The sequence below is a fragment of the Arachis ipaensis genome, chromosome B2, assembly GCF_059453495.1.
Source record: "Arachis ipaensis isolate K30076 ecotype BB chromosome B2, ASM5945349v1, whole genome shotgun sequence".
Classification (NCBI taxonomy): Eukaryota; Viridiplantae; Streptophyta; class Magnoliopsida; order Fabales; family Fabaceae; genus Arachis; species Arachis ipaensis.
This window is the reverse complement of record NC_142437.1, coordinates 10475863-10497057: the sequence shown is the minus strand read 5'-3', so window position 1 is coordinate 10497057 and position 21195 is coordinate 10475863. Positions and strand designations below refer to the sequence as shown.

The 21195-nt window shown below is 31.3% G+C and overlaps 3 protein-coding genes and 3 non-coding genes across 6 annotated transcripts; 1 reads left to right on the top strand and 5 right to left on the bottom strand.

The window, feature by feature from the left end:
* Positions 1–2838: 2838 nt before the first annotated feature.
* Positions 2839–7682, top strand: SK32 (shaggy-like protein kinase 32). Its single transcript, XM_016350304.3, has 13 exons — positions 2839–3432; positions 4290–4541; positions 4719–4811; positions 4975–5034; positions 5148–5420; positions 5503–5577; positions 5743–5799; positions 5879–6019; positions 6160–6210; positions 6325–6420; positions 6658–6741; positions 7025–7127; positions 7214–7682. The coding sequence occupies exons 1-13, from the start codon at positions 3370–3372 to the stop codon at positions 7279–7281; spliced, it is 1416 nt and encodes a 471-aa protein (XP_016205790.1). The 5' UTR covers positions 2839–3369; the 3' UTR covers positions 7282–7682.
* A 609-nt stretch (positions 7683–8291) lies between these two features.
* TRNAG-GCC (transfer RNA glycine (anticodon GCC)) lies at positions 8292–8362 on the bottom strand. Its single transcript has one exon. It is a non-coding gene; the product is annotated as a tRNA-Gly (tRNA).
* A 1021-nt stretch (positions 8363–9383) lies between these two features.
* On the bottom strand, positions 9384–9466 carry LOC148573017 (small nucleolar RNA snoR114). Its single transcript, XR_015906511.1, has one exon. It is a non-coding gene; the product is annotated as a small nucleolar RNA snoR114 (small nucleolar RNA).
* A 10-nt stretch (positions 9467–9476) lies between these two features.
* Positions 9477–9547, bottom strand: TRNAG-GCC (transfer RNA glycine (anticodon GCC)). Its single transcript has one exon. It is a non-coding gene; the product is annotated as a tRNA-Gly (tRNA).
* A 5759-nt stretch (positions 9548–15306) lies between these two features.
* LOC107624860 (BON1-associated protein 2) lies at positions 15307–16240 on the bottom strand. Its single transcript, XM_016327331.3, has one exon. It carries the CDS (start codon positions 16059–16061, stop codon positions 15507–15509), a length of 555 nt encoding a protein of 184 aa, XP_016182817.1. The 5' UTR covers positions 16062–16240; the 3' UTR covers positions 15307–15506.
* Positions 16241–19906: 3666 nt separating this feature from the next.
* On the bottom strand, positions 19907–20721 carry LOC107624859 (BON1-associated protein 2-like). Its single transcript, XM_016327330.3, has one exon. The coding sequence runs from the start codon at positions 20573–20575 to the stop codon at positions 20012–20014; it is 564 nt and encodes a 187-aa protein (XP_016182816.1). The 5' UTR covers positions 20576–20721; the 3' UTR covers positions 19907–20011.
* Positions 20722–21195: the final 474 nt, after the last annotated feature.

The window sequence follows — 21195 nt, the reverse complement described above, 5'->3', positions numbered from 1 at the left end:
ATTTTAAATAAATAAATAAATAATATGTATAAAAATGACCATATTTAATTAAAAAAATAATAATTTACCCTTTTTAATATCATTTAATCACTTCTCCGGCAATGCATTTGCATGAATCTAAATTCTCTAAGCACCTCCCAAATGCTGTATGTCATTGTCACAAGCCAAATAAGTGTCAACGTCACTGTTTTTCTCTCCATACATATAATATGTGAATATGTGATATGTCATATGTGTGATATTATCTGATATATGTGATTAATTATTATGGTTGAAAGCTTTTTGCTATGCATATCAAAACTCAACTAACACACATTCGGAGTTAGACATTTATAATTTATAAAATAGGATGAGAAATGGTCCAATTCAATTTAAATAAAATGCAAAGTTCTAAGAAATAATTTGAGCCAGAAATTAAAATAGGGAATCTAGACATTATTAAAAACAAAACAAAAAAAATCTTGATTTCCAAATACTTATACGAACACAAACTCATTACCTATTTATGTGGTCTCAATAGTCTTATCTATTGTATTCAAAGTTTGATAAATTTAGTTTAATTAAGGCTGTGTTATTGTTGCTGAAATTGGGACAAGAATTATAAAATTGAGACGGAGTGTTATATTTGATAATTATTAATTAAAAATTAAAATTAAAATTTTAATTTCAAAATATATAAAATTTTAGTTTTTTAATATTTTTATAAAATGAGACATAAATAATTAAAATTTTTTGGAATGAAAATTTAAACTTTAATAATATTTTTTTTTAAATATTTTAATTTAATTTTTTAAAATTTAAATTTATTTATTAATTTTTATATTTATTTTAAATTAAATATAATACTGATAATACATAACTCAATCTTATATATTTTATACTAAATATAATACAAAATTTAATTTAACCTCTATTTTTTAATTTTTATCCTTTAATTTTTTTTTAGTTCCAATTTCTCTTTCACGAAATCTAAGATTTTAGACAATAAATAATAAATTCTCATGGTATTAAAAAAATAATAAACTACCATTTTTATCTATAAAAGCTAAACGTTCAATTATCTATTCATAAAAGACGAAAATTACCATTTATATTTATAAAAAATGACTTTTGCAAGAAAAATTACCCAAACCTTAAAAAATTAAATAAAATTTTTTAAACTACCCTTCTCTCCACCACTATTATCATAATCTCTTCCCTTTTTTTCTCTCTCTCTCTCTCAATGTTCTTAGCTACTCCAATCCCAAATTCTGCCACCACTTTCTTTCTTAACTACCAAGCACCATCACTGCTGCCATTACCATCACCACCACAGCTATCACCACCCTTCCTCCTCCCTCTACCTCTTCCACTCTGATCTCAACCGCAGACTCCGCTTCTCCTTCACCTTCCACCTCTTCCAAAACTCCAACCTCGCCGTCTCCTCCCCTACCAGCTTTGAAAGGAGTTGGAAGAGCTTGAAGAAAATCATTAACCAGCAAAGACCAAGTCATTGCAAACTTCAAGCAATTGGTGCAAGAAAAAAATCCATCATCCTTCTTATCCACCTCATCACCATTCACATTCACATTCACATTCACATTCACATTTACATTACCACTCATTGAGTTCTGTGAGAAAATACCCAAAAAAGCCTTCAAGGGAACCTTGATTGACAACCCCCTCTTCTTCTTTATATTGCAGATATGAAATTCACCACCTTATTTCACCTGGACAATCAAACAAATACCTTTCATACTCTTATTCTTGTGCCTTGACAGGAAGCAGTGCTCAAGATCCTTTGCAGCTTTTCGAATATCCACTTTTAAAAGGGACAGTGATTCCTTCACAACCTGAATGGAATTGAAGAAGGACTCAACTGGGTCGTTCCAGACACCATTTTTTGATAAATCCTTGAAAAAGTCGCAGCCCTTGAGTGTGTGTGCAAATTCGAATCCGGTTCTCTAGAACTCGATCCGAATCGTCGAATGGTAAAAGTAAAGATGCATAATACAGAAGTCTCTTTACGCGCTCTATGGAATCCGTTAGGGTGTTGAATTCCGAGGCCAAACAGTTAAGCTTGATAGTGATAGAAGAAAGAAAAGATGATTATGCTGGTGATGGTGGTATTGGTGATGTTGAATCGCGACTGACACCAATGGAAGAGTGTACGGTAAAGGGGTTAGGGTGACGGTTGAGAAGGAGGGTGAGGCAGTGGTACTGAATGGCGATGTAGTCGATATTGGGATCGGATCGCTGAGAACATATAGAGAGAGGGGGGTTGGATAATTTTACTTGCAAAAATTATTTTTTATGGGTATAAATGGTAATTTTTGTCTTTTATAAATAAATATATCAAAATTTTTAATTTTTATGGATAGAAATTGTAGTTTACTAAAAAAAAATCAACATTTATGTTTCCCTTTCTATTATTTTTTTAGTTACCTATATGACAATGATCTTATATAAAATATTTCTTCCTTTAAAAAAATTCCAAATAGATAAATTGTTTTAAAATTTTTATCAATAAAATCCATGCATGATTTGTTGCCATTTTTCATTTGTTTATTTTTTCAAAAGTTAGAAGAAGCTTTATTTATTGAACTCCATAAAGGGATATTCCTTACACACGGATAGCATCCCTCGTAATGAGGGAAAGAATCCCTTCTTCGTAAATAAGTACATCTTGGAGGGTATTTCGGTAACTTAGTTCCCACCAAACACAAGCTTTCACTTTATATCAAAACCAGAAGATGTAAACCGTTAAACCTACATCGATGACCATCCAACGGTCCATATTTCGATTTTGACCAAGGTACAAATTTTGAAGCTGGAATGATTGGGGTTTGATCGAGGTTTGACCGTAGAAAATTCAAAAAATTAATAAAAAAAAAAATTCTTTTTTCATTAACAAAACACAAAAGGCTCACCTGCGAAGCTCTCTGTCTGTACCTAAAAGGAGAGAGAGAGAGAGAGAGAATCTAGAGAGAGAAAATCTAGTAAGAAAGGAAGAGAGAGAGAGAGAGAAACGAAGGGAGGGAGATTCATAAGATTGTGTTGTGTTGGTGTTGTTTTGTGATTTGGTTTGTTACATTTTCTGTTGTTTCATTTTCCTAGCTTCTCTCAATTTTTTTAATTAAATATTTCAGTTATTTTGTTTGGTTTTGGGAGATTTGGGATTATTGGAACTTAGGGTAAGAAAGGGGGAGAGAGAAAGTTTGAGATTTCTCTCCCTCTTCCTTCTCTTTGTTTGGTTGTATAATTATAATTTTCTCTTTTTCTTTGGGGAAAAAGTTTCTATTTTTTTTCCTGAGGGGTTTGATTTGAGGGATTTATTAGGGTTTGGATTTGTTTTGGTGTTGTGTGGGATTGGAATAAAAATCTGCAACCATGAATATGATGAGAAGGTTGAAGAGCATTGCTTCTGGCAGGACATCCATTTCTTCAGATCCTGTAAGATACACATTTCTATTTTAAATCCCACAAATTTTTATGTTGTTGAGAATCTAGATTTAGATTGGGTTAATGTGATGAGCATGTCCATTGTTTGAGGCTTCAAGGGGATTACTTTTTTTTTTTTTTTGTAACAAATGTCTAATTAATGCATGTTGTGTCAGGCGAAACATTTTTTTTTTGTGTGGTGTTTTCCCCTCTATTTAGTTTTTAATTACATTATCTGGGATATTTTTTGTTTCATTTTATTTGTGAAATTTAGTTATCGTGTTAATCATTTTCAGCTCCCCTTTGATAATTTATGCTCATATGCATTTCTTACAATTTTCCCATCTTCTCTGGTTATTGAGGATTGTGAATTTGTGATAATTGTTTCTGAGACATAGGTGGTTTATTCTCAAGCTTTATTTATTTATTTATTTTGTGGTCTTGATCTGATATGAACACAACTTTGTTGTCTATGTAACCACCTATTCAATGAAGTCCTCTCATTTTCTGAATTGATGATAACAGAAGCTTTGTGTATGTTTGGCATGGTTAAGTTGTTGGAAGTGTAATTTTGCAGAGATTTTGTGATGTTGAAGTCTTTTATTCTGATTTCTAAGCAAAAATAATGTGTTTTGGCTTTTAAGGCAATAGATTGGTAGCTTTGTTAACATCAAAAGATACTTTTGCTTTAAACCTATTAGTTACATTGCATTGTTTATGGAATGTTGTGCTCTCAAATTAATTGTGACGAGGGCGACGAATTGTGAACTTTGATAAGTGATTGGTTATTGAAACTTATTTTTCCCATGAGACACCTTGGTAAAGCTCCATGTTGAGGTTTCTATAAGGTTCAAATTCGTTCATTTCAGGGAGGTGATTCTAGCACGAAAAGAGCTAAGTTTGATCAGGAAACCACAGGGAAAGTCAATGATGAATCGATTACCATAGACAAAGGCGGCCAAGATCAGGAAGATTTTGTAGATGCACAAATGGGGGATGCTGTTGGCACATCAGATGTATCTTCGGTAGCTAAAAATGAAAAGTCGGGTTTTGATCAACTTCCAAAAGAATTGCATGATATGAAAATTGCTGATGAGAAAAGGAAAAAGAACAATGAGAAGGTATTGTTATCATTTCCTCTTCTTCTTTAGTTAAATTTGATCCATGTTTTGGTCGTTGCTGTGATACTTTACAAATGTTAGATTTTCATATTCATTGCAAATAGCTTGCATTCTTTTTAACGTTTCATGAACCGAGTTCCATCTTAGTGACTTCAGTGATATATTTGCTATGTGCAGGATGTAGAAGCAACTGTAGTGAGTGGTAATGGAACAGAAACAGGTCAAATAATTACAACTGCTATTGGTGGCCGAGATGGACAACCAAAGCAGGTGATTACTTTATTCTTGTTGCAGCTAAATGAGATCATTTATTTTAAATCGGCTAATTTAATTTGCATGTCTATATGCAAATATATAATAATGCAACTGATACAGCTTATTAATGGCTTATGCAAAATATAGTACTTTTATTAACTCATTTCTTTTGGCTCAGACAATATCGTACATGGCTGAACGCGTGGTTGGAACTGGTTCTTTTGGAGTTGTTTTTCAGGTATTCATCTCTTTGTTGCTGTTTTTTACAAAATTGTGGTTGCCCTCTACTTTACCATTCTAGCATTGTTAATTACTCGTTAGCTTATGAACAATACTTCCTTTATGTTGTAGGCTAAGTGCCTCGAGACTGGTGAACCGGTTGCCATAAAGAAGGTTTTGCAAGACAAGAGATATAAGAATAGGGAACTTCAGGTTATGCGCATGCTTGAGCATCCTAATGTTGTGCGACTAAAGCACTGTTTCTTTTCAACTACGGATAAGGATGAGTTGTACCTCAACCTGGTTTTGGAGTATGTTCCTGAAACTGTTTACAAGGTTTCAAAGCAGTTTATTAGGATGCACCAATATATGCCTATCATTAATGTGCAACTTTATACATATCAGGTAAGTGTTAAAATTATGAGATGATTGATGTATATGTATTATTATCTTGTATTGATTATTCATGGATGCGCCTCTCTTGTAGATATGCCGTGCATTGAATTATTTACATGAAGTCATTGGCGTCTGTCATCGTGACATCAAGCCCCAGAATTTATTGGTAAGATTTTGTCTTTTAATTTCTGTTTATTTGGTCCTTTTTAAGTTTCCATAATGTCAACAACTTTGGTTTCACGAAAAACACTATTGGGTTGAGACTGCTTAGAACTTGTTTCTATAGTATAAATGCATTTTGGACTGACATCAATTATTATGTATATTATAGGTCAATCCTCAGACCCATGAGTTGAAGATATGCGATTTTGGTAGTGCAAAGATGTTGGTATGTTCCTTTTGCTTGTGAATTTTTTATTACCTTACGACAACACGGACGTTAGCTTATGAAATATTGCATGTTTTAGGTGCCTGGTGAACCCAACATATCATACATATGCTCGAGGTATTATAGGGCTCCAGAACTTATATTTGGGGCAACTGAATACACAACTGCTATTGATATGTGGTCTGTCGGTTGTGTTTTGGCTGAGCTCCTTCTAGGACAGGTGAGCATATGTGCAAGACTTTTTTTCTCGTTTTTATAAGAATAACATCGACCTATATAACCAGAAAGAACATTCAATTAGCTTAGTTTAAGTTCTATGAACTTGTAATATGGAAACTTATCCACATTTCATTGTCGCAGCCATTATTTCCAGGAGAGAGTGGGGTTGATCAGTTAGTAGAGATCATTAAGGTACAACTTCTTGTCTTCTTTTGTTATCTTCCATCTCCTTTTGCTTTATAACCTTTACCGTACAAGTTTGATTCTTTTTCTTTTCCCAATCTGTTCTCTTGTTATGTATTACAGATCTTGGGAACACCTACCAGAGAAGAAATAAGGTGCATGAATCCCAACTACAATGAATTCAAGTTTCCTCAGATTAAAGCGCACCCGTGGCACAAGGTTAGTGGTTCTTTCCTCTGCGTGTCTCCTTGTTACTTCCTTTGTTTCAAAATAAACGACGGACAAATTGGTACATACGAAAAAATGTATCACGAAGTAAATTGCATCCCTGATGCACTAATTTGTTTAGGTATTGATTTGTCCAAAGTGGCATTTTTATTAAACCAGAGGGGGTATATATATAAACGATAAATGATATATGCTTCAAGTTGTATCTTACCCAATTAATAACTACAGGTTTTCAACAAGAAACTGCCACCTGAAGCAGTGGATCTTGTGTCAAGGCTACTTCAATATTCACCAAATCTACGTTGCACTGCGGTAAGAAACTTATTTTGATTTGGAAATTTTACCTTTTTTTCCTAGATTGCATATTCAGTAACCTTAGTTTTATAACTATCTCTATTTCAAAATAAAAGTCGCTCTTACTGAATTAATACATGGAACAATGTTAATGCACGAGTTTTCAATGAACATGCATACTACCAAAGAGGGAAACCATTCTTGCATGTGATATTATTTATTTGTGTTGCAAATTGTTCTTATATTCTGCCATCAGCTAAGTTGCATAAGAGTTAGGGAAATAATTATTTGTTGTTTCCAGTTGGCTGCATGTGCACACCCATTCTTCGATGATCTACGGGACCCGAATACATGCCTGCCAAATGGGCGACCGCTGCCGCCGTTGTTCAATTTCACTGAAGCAGGTAAGATTTTATGGTCAGGTCAACATCTGTGTATTATTATTTTATTTGTTCATCGCGGATGCTTAGTTAGGAAGTAAACAATGCAGAACTGGCAAATGCACCTGATGAGTTGCGTCAACGTCTCATTCCCGAGCATGCGAGGAGTTCGAGCTGATTATAGCCTGTGACGAAACAGAAAAAATCCGTAGGGCATTGTAAATGGCGGCTTTTTGGATGAGAATAGAGGAAATTACCTTCACCAGCAATGTTTGCACACCACAACTCTCTAATTCTGTTGATGAGCCTGCTCAAAATGTGACCATGCAAACTTGATACGAAAACCCCTAACATTGTAGCAATCTCTTCTATCAAGGAACATGAAACATGAATGCAGGTGAATATACCAAAAGGATGAGAAAAGTGCCAGTTCATAATGGTGTTGCAATCATTTTTAGTAGTTTATATGTGTTTTTGGTGTAAGCCACATCCTGTGGAAGTTGTTGTGTTCTCTCTTACTATCTTGTAATCATGATGTTACCATATAGTTCACCTAAATATGATTGTTTTATTTCTTAATTGGAACCAAGTTGGAAGAACCTTAAGTTGAGTAGGTACCTTTTTTATGCTTAATATTATATCTACCAATATTCTTTTTTTAAATGGAAAATGGTCAATAATTCTTTTTGAAGTGATGTTTTATTGCAAGTTAGGTTAGAATTTATGAAAAACTTTAGCATTGTATATTAAAGCCATTCAATTATTAACTTGGAATGTAAGAGATGGAAATGGAAGAATAATTATAGCTAATAAAAATACATATCCGATGCCTTGAGTGTAAGATGGGTAAAGGTTAGTGCTTGATTTAGACTTTAATAAATGTTCTTACCGTGTGATGAGGAAAATCTTTAGTCTCACTTGATTAATTCTTTATATTCATATTTTAATATTAATATATGCAATTAATCTCTCTTCAATTGCATCAGTACTTATACATTAGTGCACAGTGACTTAAATTTTGTTATAATTAAAGAACCCAAAAGGGAAACGAGAAGAAAAAGCAGACACGAATATTAAGAAATTAAAATAAAATTATAAAAAGAGAGGAGCTCAGTCGAACTTCTAATCATCGAATAGATGAGATGTGAAGGACCCTCCATCACAAGTTCTTGTCGTCATGGCTCCAAATGCACCAGCCGGGAATCGAACCCGGGTCTGTACCGTGGCAGGGTACTATTCTACCACTAGACCACTGGTGCTTGATGTTTATTGTTCTATTATTCTTTTAATCTGTTCAACTTAAGAATCAAATAATGACATTTTCTTTTAAAAATATTATTGAGTAAAATAATTAGAATGGTTCTTAACATTTCATTCTTGTAGTCATATTAGTGAGACTGGAAACTGTTATAACCTAGAAAAAAGCTCACAAATGAACAAAAATAATGGAGTGTATAGGCAAAAAATGAGCGTATAACGAACATGATTGATGTTCAAGAATTTAAAAGACTAATTTGATTGAACGGTAATTTAAGAGGACCAACTTGATTAATAAATAAAATTTCAGAAGTATTCACAAATTTACTCAAAGATTATTAGAGGATCACACATAAGCAGTGAGTAACTAATGAATTAATGATAGATGGTGAGAAGAAAGATAACGTATATTATGTTACAAAATTTATATTTTATAATATTTAGTCGGTGATGAAGAGAGATTTTTACTGTTGGACAATGGAATATTGCATAGACAAAACAATATTCAAATTCTCAACATTTATTTAAGCGGACAAATTAACTAACTAATAAACTAACCCCACTTGATTTATTACAGTACATATTTTACAGGGACAAATATTAGAATGGATCCTAGATTATACTAAATCAACTCTCTTTACTACTATTTGGAGTTTTTTTTTTTGGACTTAGAGTTTAATTTAATTATGCATTTTTTGCTTATTGTTAAATGTAATTATTTAAGTTAGCAACCTAGTAAATTTCAAAATTATGACTCCTTGCTATAAATAATGAATTAGTCTCATTTGTCCAACAACGGTCTATGAAAACAAAACCAACAATCCTCAGCAGATGCCAACTTCCAACAACTCTCGTAATGGTTTAAGGTAGGAGCAGCATAAATTGAATTGTCCACATCTACCATATGCTTACATGTGTAGCCAACCTTAACTAATGTATAAATACATGTGCAAGTATCAAGAAAAGTCCCACTTTGAAAAAGTTGTCATACAAGAAATTAAAGTATAAAATTAAAAAAACAAGGAGCTCAGATGCACTTGTTATTCTATCCCAAGGATCAGATTTGTGATGGACCCACCATTCACAAGTAAATTTCATCACTGCTCCAAGAAGACTTGCACCAGCCGGGAATCGAACCCGGGTCTGTACCGTGGCAGGGTACTATTCTACCACTAGACCACTGGTGCTTTGTTGATTGATTTTGTGAGTATATATATATATATAAAACAAAAGACAAAATATATATTCAAAAGTTCAATCAATTTAAAAATAATTGAGTTATATTATTTTAATAAATATATAACAAATATTAAATAAACACCAACAATACAAATATAAACTCGTATAAATCCAACGTTACATAAGACAAAGAAACTCATATTCTAAGACTTTCTTCTTTTAACAATCAAATAAAGCCCTTCTTATTGAAGGGGATGGGTTGCGGATTAGGATTTTATAGGTTAAGTTTTTACAAACGATCTAAAAAAATCATAATGCTTTGTTCATTCATTGCAAGAAGGTTGGGGAAGATAAGAAGGGTTTGCAGCCTTTTAGATCCCAAGCAGCTTGGATGACTCATCCCTTTTTTAGGAATGTAGTTGATACAACTTAGAGTAAAGGAGCTCCAGACATAGTCAAGAGTTTGCTAGAGGTTCAGAAAGATGCAATCATCTTCAATAAAGATATTTTTGAAAATATTTTTGTCAAGAAGAGGTAATTGGAGAGGCAATTAAATGATGTTCAGCTTTCTCTGAAGAGTGCTGAAGATCCGTAGTTAAGGATTAAAGAACAAGGCTTGCATGAGGAACTGAATAATATCCTTCTTCAAGAAGAGCTTTTGTGGTATCAAAAGTCAAGAGAATAGTGGGTTCAATGTGGTGACATAAATATTAATTTTTTTCACCTGCAAACGGTTATCAGGCGAAAGATGAATAAGATTCATGGGTTATTTTTAGAAAAGACGAGACTTAGTCTACGGATACGCAGGTTAAGGGTTAAAGAACAAGGCTTGTATGAGAAATTGAATATATGCTTCTTCAAGAAGAGCTTTTGTGGTATCAGAAATCTAGAGAACAGTGGATTCGATGTGGTGATATAAATACTAAATTTTTTTCACCTGCAAACGATTATCAGGCGAAAGAGGAATAAGATTCATGGGTTGTTTTTAGAAGATGGGACTTGGTCTATAGATACGCAGGTACTGGAGTCGGAAACAAATTCTTTCTTTCAGAAACTGTTTTCTTCAAGGGAAGATATTGATCTGGATGCTATGGGACTTTCCATGTCCTTTTCTCAGTGATGAGGCCTGCCAATGACTAATTGAACCAGTGACACTTGAAGAAGTGAAACCATGAATTCCTTTAACACTTCAGGGCAAGATGGTTTTCATGCTCTGTTTTATAAAGAGTTTTGAAATTCTCTTAGTTATGACATGTGAAGGTTAGTTAAACAAGCCTTTGATGGGGAGACTATAAATGCGACTATCTTTGATACTTTCATTGTTCTGGTACCCAAAGTAGAAGCTCCCTCGTCTTTAAAAGTGTTTTGTCCTATTAGTTTATGTAATATTTATAAAATCATTACGAAAGTTCTTGTAAATAGGTTCAGACCTTTCCTCGTGGAGATTATTACTCCCTTCAGGGTGGTTTTATTCCAAGGAGAAGAACCACAAAGAACATTATTATTGCTCAGAAAATTATGCACTTCATGAGGAATACAAAGTCTAAAAAGGAAACTATGGCGTTCAAAATTGACCTAAAAAAAGCTTATAATAGGGTAGACTGGAGATTTTTTGAAGCTTCTCTGGTAAGATTTGGATTTTCGAAGGCTACTATTAATCTTATCATGGCTTGTGTGACATCTTTTTCTTTGGTTATCTTGTGGAATGAGAATAGACTTCCAAATTTCAACCCCAAGAGAGATTTGAGGCAAGGAGATCCCATGTCTCCTTATTTTTTTGTGCTTTGTATGGAGATCCTTGCCTGTCTTATTTCTCATAGAGTGTCGCAAGGTTCATGAATTTTGGTATCAATTTAAAGACATGGACCAAGAATTTCTCATTTGATGTTTACTAATAATCTGCTATTATTCTGTAAGGCTACGAAAGCTTAGGTGGTAAAGGTCATGAAGATTCTGGATTTATTCTCAAAAGCATCAGGATTGAAGGTGAATTTTAATACATCTAAGGCTTAGTATTCGAAGAATGTTTCTGCAAGAAGGAAAGTAGTTCTCTCAGGGGTGTTTAGCATTAGGTTTTGTCAAGATTTGGGTAGATTCCTGGAGTTAATATTGGGCATGATAGGGCTTCTAGGAGGATGACTCGGGAAGTTATTGAAAAAATTCAAAGGAAGCTTGCCAGCTCGAAGGGGTGTTTACTAAATAAGGCGAGAAGGCTTTGCTTGGTTAAATCGGTTATGACTTTTATCCCAGTTTACAACACGCAAATTTCTCTTATTCTCCTAAGTATGCTAATAAGATCGACTCCTTGATGAAGCAGTTCCTGTGGAAATCAGGCCAGGCTAATGGGAGAGGTTTGCCCTTAGTTAAGTGGGATGTAGCAATAACTCCTAAAAGGATAGAAGGTTTAGGTATTAGAGATACTCAATGTGCAAACATGGCACTTCTTGGCAAGCTAGTTCGGGATTGTCTCATTAATAGCAACAAGTTGTAGGTGAAGATTATGAAGTATAAATATCTCAAGAATCTGAGCTATCTAGGCAACTATCGCAGACATCACTCTTCGGCTACTTGGAAGAACATTGTTAAAGCTTATGCTTCAGTTCTGGGAGGGTTTCGATGGAATGTCAGAGATGTACGTCAATCAGTGTGGTATGATGAGTGAACTCCATTCAGAAGGCTTTGCGATCTTGCTTCTTACGTGCATATTTCTGAGTCAGACTTGGTAGTGGCTGATTTGTGGAGGGATGGTTCTTGGGTAGTGGATAGACTTACAACGCCTATTCTGCTTGAGACCAAGCAGTTTATTAGCTGCCTGCGTTATCCGAGTAGTGCCAATTTGAAAACTAGGTGGAGTTGGGAGCCTGTGACAACAAATGGATATAGTGCTCGAGAAGGTTACAAATGGTTATTAAAGAATAAATTGAACTGGAATGTTAATGGCAACTGGAATTAGTTGTGGCATTCGATTGTCCTGGAAAAGATCAAACTAACTATGTGGCTTGGTGTTCATAATGCTCTCCCAACTGAGAATTTTCGTTTCAGGTGTCATTTAGCTAGTTCAGATCAGTGCCCGAGATGCAATGAGGCACTGAAAAAAAATTGTTCATTGTCTTAGAGACTATGAGAAATCCAAAGCTATTTGGCATATGTTGAACCCTCTAATTATTGACTCAGTTGAAGGTACTACTCTCGAAGATTGGTTTCAGAAAAACATGACTGGTAATGAGGCACTTTTTGGGTCGGTGCTTTGGTGGGTGTGGAGACATATGTGTAATGATATTCTGAATGATAGAAACCAATGGACTGACCACAAGGTAGTTGCTCTTGCTATAATAACCGCCTCTAATATAAAATTAAATATGAGTAGAAGCTCTTCGTTCAGAACGTTCAAGAATCGGCTATGCTGAGAACCACGAGTCGAAAATAGTTTTAAAGTTAATTGTGATGCAACTTTGTTTCCTGATTTGAACTTGGGTGATTTTGGTTGCCTTATTAGAAATTCTAATGGTGGTTGGATTTTAGGTTGTTTTGAAAGCTCTTTCCCCTGATCTATTGTCAGATGTGAACTCTTTGCAGTTTGGAGGGATCTTGTTTTAGCTTGGGACTGCGGTTTGAGAGATATTGTGTGTGAAACAGATTGCCTTAAAATTTTTTATTTTTTGCATGATTCTGTTGAAGGGTATCCGTTTGAAGTTGTTAATCTTGTGCGCAAGATTTAGGAGCTTCGATCAAGACTTTGGTTTGTTCAAATTGAGTGGGTAGCCCGAAAATAAAACAAAGCTGCGAATTGAATGACTAGATATGGAGCAAGGAGTAATCCTAATAATATTATTTGGTCTGAATCTTGTGATGATCTTAATCAACAAGTCATATGTTCTGATTTAGGATAGATATCTTACTTTGTGTTTCTTGTTTACTTGTATAGACACTAATATATATATATATATATATATATATATATATATATATATATATATATATATATATATATGGGGAGTTCTATGATAGCCTTAATTTTAGTGACTAAGAGTGGCATGAGTTTGATCTATAAATAAAATATTGATTTATGGCAAGAAAATTAAATCTAAGACCAAAATGATTCTCTTTCTCTTATAATTTTTTATGATTATTTTTATCAAAATAATTTTTTATAATTATAAAAATAATATAAAAAAATAACATCAAAATAATTTTTTAATTATTATTTTATTATTATTTTTCTAATTATTTATTATTATTTTTATTAATTTCTAAAAATAATATCAAAATTATTTTTTAATTAATTTTATTATTTTTATTTTTAAAAAACTAATACCGAAATGATATTTTCTCTCTTATAATTTCTTATTATTATTTTTAAACTAACACCAAGAGAGAGAATATCATCTTGGTGTTAGTTTCTCGAAATTACAAAAAAAATAATTATAAAATAATTTTAATGTCATTTTAAAAATTATGAAAAATAATAATAAAAAATAATTAAAATATAAAAATAATTATAAAAATTTATTTTAGTAAAAATAATTATAAAATTAGTTATAAGAAATTATTTTTAAAAAGAAAAATAATAATAAAATAATAAATAAAAAATTATTTTAGTATTATTTTTTTGAAATTATTTTTTATAATTATAAAAATAATTATAAGAAATATTTTTAATTAAAATAAACATAAAAAATTATAAAAAAAAGAATTATTTTAGTCTTAAATTTATTTTTTTTGTTATTTTTTAATATTTTATTTATAAGTCAAATTCATGCCACTTTTAATTACCAAAACTAATATCACTATATATATATATATATATATATATATAAAAGAGCGGAAGATAACAAAAAAAAAATTAAAAATCATTTTTAAAATATAATTTTGGTATACCAATAGTAATAATATAAAAAAGTTTATATATACATGTAATTATATATTATTGTTATATCAATATAAATGATTTTCTTAAAATTATCACAAATAATTATTTAAAAATATAATTAAATAAGTATGAAATAATTTATATTATCCATACATCAACACTAAGCGGTAATTTTAAAAGGTATTTTACGTTTTAAACACGAAAACCCCCCACACGTATCACGAGCTGCTTATCCCTTATATGGTATAATCAAGGTGACAAAGTTACGTACTCTCATGACACGTTTTCCATCGTGTTTTACAAATTAGAATAATATACAAGGGATTAATCGATTTTCACCGTAGCTATTAGCTTATTGACTTTTAGAGGGAAAAAGGGTGAAACTTTCTACCACACGCTTTCTTATTTTGAACACTTCCAAGTTCCAAGTTCCAAAAAAACCATCTCAGGATTCTGGCATGGCGAAATTTTTCTCATTTTTGAGACGAGAAGAACGTCAGAGGGCTATAAAATTTATTATTTTTATGAATAATTAGTTAATAATATTTAAAATATGAATTGAAATATATTATTAAATTATTAAATTAAAAAATTAAAATAATAATTTAAAATATTGATAAAAATAATAAATTTTGCTTATCTTTAAATCTTTTTCTTTCGGAAATTCAATATTTTTACACTACTATTTGTACATAAAAATTAAACACATGTAAACAAATCCAAGGATACATATCTATTAAATAAATTCAACTTATGTAAGACTTCTGTATTAATATATTTTGAGTATACCAAAAGGGAATAATACTAATAAGGAGGAGGTTACAAGATTGAAGTCATTGAACATCCATAACAACTTATAACAAGCCTTCATCGCAATAAATTTCAATTCAAGCTGACTTTGTATGAACTTTGACCAACTAACAAACCTCTTGTAATTACAATATATATTATACACCACTTTTTAAATTTTGTGTATATAACTAAAAATAAATAAAAAAAGAATACAAAATTTATCATTTATACTAATAAAAATACATAAAAATAACATCTCTTAATTAAATATATAATATTTAAAAAAATAACAAAATAATAGATCATCAAATAATAATATTAGGGTAGTTCCACCATACCGGAACTCCAAGAACAACTTCTTCACCAGATTCCGTCTTAGTCTTTTTCTGATCCTCCACCAACTCCTTCACCGTATTTTCCATCGGTGGTGCCGCCGTCATCCTCCTTACGGAGAAATGAATAACTCCATTTCTTCTTCCATCCCAATCCCTCAACCTATAACTCAGCACATTGTCGCCGTCGCTGTCGTCGCCGCCAAACCCAGAACCACCCAACAATATATCCGAAATAGCAATCCTTGCCACCCCAACGGGTCTAGCACTACTTGATCTTGAATTCTTGCATTGAACCTCAAACGTGATGGACCTTGCATGCATTGGAATCTCAAGCAATAACTTCTCGTTCCATGAAATCAGACTTGAGCTATGATTATTGTTGATGATAATGTCAGTGTTTTTGGCTGCTTTTGTTGTGCAAGATTTGAGTGACTCAGCTCGAACGACGACGTATGATTCCTCCTTCACATGAACGTTTTCACCGGAAATAACCGTAATCTCTATAGTTTGTGAGCTTACCCCCATAGCTTAGAGTGTATGTATTAATTATTAATTATGTAACAAAATAATAAGACTATGAATAATGTGTGTAATGTTTTTGGTGGTGTTGGTGAACAATAAGCAGTGTTGAAGGATGGTTTATATAATGAATGGAGGTAGATATAATATGTAAATGTGTTATGGGGAAGGCGGCACGAAAAAGAGAGAGAAAGAACAAAAGAAATTGAGGTGGCGTTTCGGTGATTTTAATGGATTTTAATTCTCTCCGTTTGGTTGGTGTGAAGTTAAGGTGTAATATGTGTGGGGACTTTGACTTTTGACTTTGACCTTTTCGCTTCATCGTTTTTAACTTTTTATACACCACACGCACTCTGATAGTGAATCCGCGCGCGGTTTGGTAGATTTCATGGGAAAAATAATATGCAGTGTGTTCCGAACGGAGCGCGTGTGATCTATGGGCTGCTTTTGTTTACACCAGCGCACAAGAATATGGAGACATAAAATTGTGTTTGACAAAAAAGATATAGATAAAAATAATGTGTTTATAGACATTAAATTAATACATTTTATGTTCATCTTAACAAAAAAGATATAAAGATACTAATAAAGAATACAATTTATTTTTTATTTTTTTTATTATTCTTATTAATTTTTTATAATTATATTTTTTATTATTATATTTTTCATCTCAAATTTTTTGAATGAAAAAAATGAGAATAAATTAGATTTTCATAATTTGTTCTAGTTTATCATCAAACAGAATACAAGAAAACAAAATTTTGTGTCTCCATTCATCAGTATCTTGTCCTATCATATTCTCAAAAATAAACGCAGACGAGTTTCTTATATGCATATCTAGGAGGCAGCAGTTTTATTTAAATTTGACCAACATTTAACCATTAAAAGAAAAGTGAGTAATTTCATATTATTGGATGAAATCTTACACTATTAAAAACACCGATAATAACTAATTGAGGGTTATAAATCACAAAATTGACTAGCCCCTAACACTCTTCTATAACTAAAAATAGGACTATATATATATATATATATATATATATATATATATATATATATATATAATTAGTCACTAAATTAATTTATATATGATTATATGTATTGTTTAATTTATTTTTAATATATATTTTATATTTTAAAATATATTTTATATAAATAAATAATTTTTTTTATATATGTAGCATAATTGATGTATAAACTATATATACTTTTATTACAAATTGGTTTTTACTCCTTTCATTTATACAATTAAAAAGGAGTTAAGTACGATTTTGGTCTCTAAGATATAGATCGAAAAAAATTTTTCGTTCTTAATATTTTTTTTATACAAAATCGTTCTTAAAATTTAATACCAAATTTTAAAATCGTCATTTTTTACTTAAATATTAAATTTTGGATTAAATTACTCATAATAAAAAATATTATAAAATAAAAAAATAAGAGAAAGAGAGTGTTTCTGTTTCTGTGAAGGGAGATGGGAAGAAGAAGAAGAAGAAGAAAGAGAAGAAGAAACTGTCCATGATTCACCTCTATCTCTACTTCTACCGCCACTTTCATACGATTTTGGTCCTGGACGATTTTAAAACTAAGTTAAGTCTTAGGGACGATTTAGTATGCAAAAAAAAAGTTGAGAACGAAATTTTTTTTTAACTTATACCTAAAGAACCAAAGTCGTACTTAACCCATTAAAATATTTGTGGTATATAATTTTTTAAAATTGACATGGTTTATAGGCAAATAAAATTTAAAAAGTAGATAAATATTCGTAAACAATGAAATCAGACACTCCTTTAGTCCAATGGCTCCAAATACCTTTGTCTTAGTAATTTTTTCAATAAGACTCCAAATCAAATTATGAGGCTATTCTTAAAATTACCATTTAGGTAATTTGTTTTTATTGACAAATGGTCAAATTAAACTGTTGAACAATTTCAAAAAGTCAAATATATATAAAGTTTAATTCAATGTACTATAGTGTAAAACGTTTTATATAATCCTCTAATTAATTTATTTGTTTGGATGACTATTTACGTGATCAATCTAAAAAATAGATATTTTTACTGACATAACGATATATAATTGAATACACGTGTAAAATTATTTTATACGACAATGTATTAAAATTAAATTTATTTTTTAAATAGAATGTTTGAAAACTTTTTTTTTTCTGGCTTTAGAGTTCTTTCAACACTCTCTTTCCAGAATAATGGAGTTAGTGGTGTAACTGATAGGGTGATAAATTAGTTTCAGTTGTTCTGTTTTAACAGAATCTATTATATATGTTGTTTCTTTTGGGTAACTGCTATATCTGGTATAAATAATAGCTAGTGTGTATGCTATGGATTCATTCAATCAATTCTCGCATTGTTCATTTACCGAAAATATTTCATTTCTATGATTTTAGATTGTTTTTTTGAAAGCGTTCATCTCTTTGGTGTTGATCTTTTACTTCTATATCTACTTTGTATGTGCTCTCTTTAATCAATTATATATGTTAGATATATATCAATATTATTAGTTATCACTAATTAATATAAAATATACATTAAAATTATGCTAAACAATATATATTTATAAATATATAACGATTGATTTTAGTGTATATAATATTTTTTATTTTTAATATATATAAAATATACTTTATCTTTAATTTGAAAAAAAAAATAAAAGTACACACATGAGCCATATTTTTTAATTTTTCTCTTTAATCCTATAGTAGTGCCATAACTACAACATGAATGAATGTATGTATATATAATTTTGTTAACAAAATGTTTTAGAGAATTGGGACCGATCAGTTTATCAACGATTTCGCAATTAGGTCGCAATTTTATTTCTTGAAACCAATAAAGGAAATAGAGGCAGTTTCAACTTTCAAATCACAAATCAATTACCTATGTAACGATGATTATAGCACAGTAAAAACTCAGGTGAAGTCGATTTCACGTGAAGTTGATATCTGAGAGCCGTTGGATGAAAATTTAGTCAAATCAGTCAAATTATCTAACGATTCTCAGTATCAACTTCACGTGAAGTCGACTTCACCTGAGTTTCCACCTTATAGCACAGTAGTGATTGTTGAAAATTGCTAAGAATCTTTAATTCTTTACCAACGCCTTAAAAATTGGCAGCAAATCAAATTCGCGGATCCGTGTAGCGGCGGTTCTGAACCACGCAAATCCCTTGTGAAAGGGCCGCAATTGTTTATTTTCCTTGTGAACTTCCGAACCGTAACCAGCAACCGACTTTCAACTAAAAGTATTGTTATTCAGTTTGACCATATAACTTGCCAAACACGTAATAACTCCGTTTAAGATGATAATTTTATTTACTAATATATATTATAATAATTAATAAGAATGTGAACATTGTGCTTTTGAGTTTTGCTTTTTCATTCTTTTCTTTTCTTCTTTATCATGGAATGTCGTTATGTATTTTATGTACAATTTTAATCTATACGTAAGTGTTTCTCAAGTAAGAATTCCTTATAAAGTAATACCAAAAAACCAAGTAGTGAAGCAAGCTAATTACGATTTATAGAAAATTCTATGTGAGCTTAAATAATAAATATATCTCATTACAAGCAGATATGCATAAAATTAAAAATAATGCTACAAAAATAATAATAATTTATACCTAAATTTACAAATATTTTAGACACAAAAATATATAATTTATATTTATATTTATTAAAATTTTAGAATAATATAATTTGTATTTAATTTTTTAAAATTTGTACATATAAATTTATAAAATTTATTTATTAAGAAAACTTATTTATTAAGAATAATTTAGTATTTATGCCATGGTAGCCAAATAATAACAAAAAATATTAAAAATTGTTGGCTCAGAACATTTTTTTCAAAGAGAAATTAATTAAATGAATCCTTGATCTGGAAAAACAAAAAATGAATAAACTTAAAAAACAACAAAAAAGAGAGCAATAATATAGATCTTCAAATAATATTGGGGTAGTTCCACCATAAAGGAACACCAAGAACAACTTCATTGGAGTTCTTATTATTCTTCTTCATGTGATCCTCCACCAAACCCTTCACCGGCGCCTCCACTGCTTCTTCCACGGCGGCCGAGATCTTCGCAGTCGTTACGGAGAAATGAATAACTCCATTTCTCCGTCCATCCCAGTCCCTCAACCTATAACTCAACACATTATTGACGCCGTCGCTGTCGCTGCCGAACCCCGAACCACCCAACAATATATCCGAAATAGCAATCCTTGCCATCCCAACGGGTCTAGCACTACTTGCTCTTGAATTCTTGCATTGAACTTCAAATGTAATGGACCTTGCATGCATTGGAATCTCAAGCAATAACTTCTCGTTCCATGAAATCAAACTTGAGCTATGATTATTGTTGATAATAATGTGAGTGTTTTTGGCTGCTTTTGTTGTGCAAGATTTGAGTGACTCAGCTCGAACGACGACGTATGATTCCTCCTTCACATGAACGTTTTCACCGGAAATAACCGTAATCTCTATAGTTCGTGAGCTTAGCCCCATGATGCTGATGCTAATTATTAGATATGTGTGTGTGGTGTTAGTTTAGATTGTTTTCGTTGTTGTGATGAGGGAGATTAATAACGAGGGTGAAGGTTGATGCTCTTATAAGGATGTCAAGGGGTAGAAAAATTTGTTGGAAGGGAACACGAAAAAGAGAAAGAAATAGCGAAAGAAGTTGACGAGTTCTTTCGTGAAATATATATGTATGCGTGGACTTTTTGACTTTTGACCTCAGCTTACTTACACTTACACCAATATATATACAGTGCTTATTATTAAATATTAATTAACGTAATATTATATAACTAATAAAAATTATTATTTTTAATTATTAGTATTTAAATTTTAAATTTTAAATTATAATAATATAAAAATAAAATATAAATTAAATAATATCTAATATTAATAAAAAATATTAATTCTGACGCGTCATTAGCGATAGGAATATACCGAGTGAGGAGTGTGTGTACGCCTTTGGAGACAAGTTTACCTGCGTATCTACTACCAGTGCCTCTTCATTAGATTATTCATGTCATCACTTCACTACATTTAAAATACGTGAATATGTGTGTATGTTCTTCTTCTTCTCAGAAATTCAGATAAAAGGACAAAACATTATT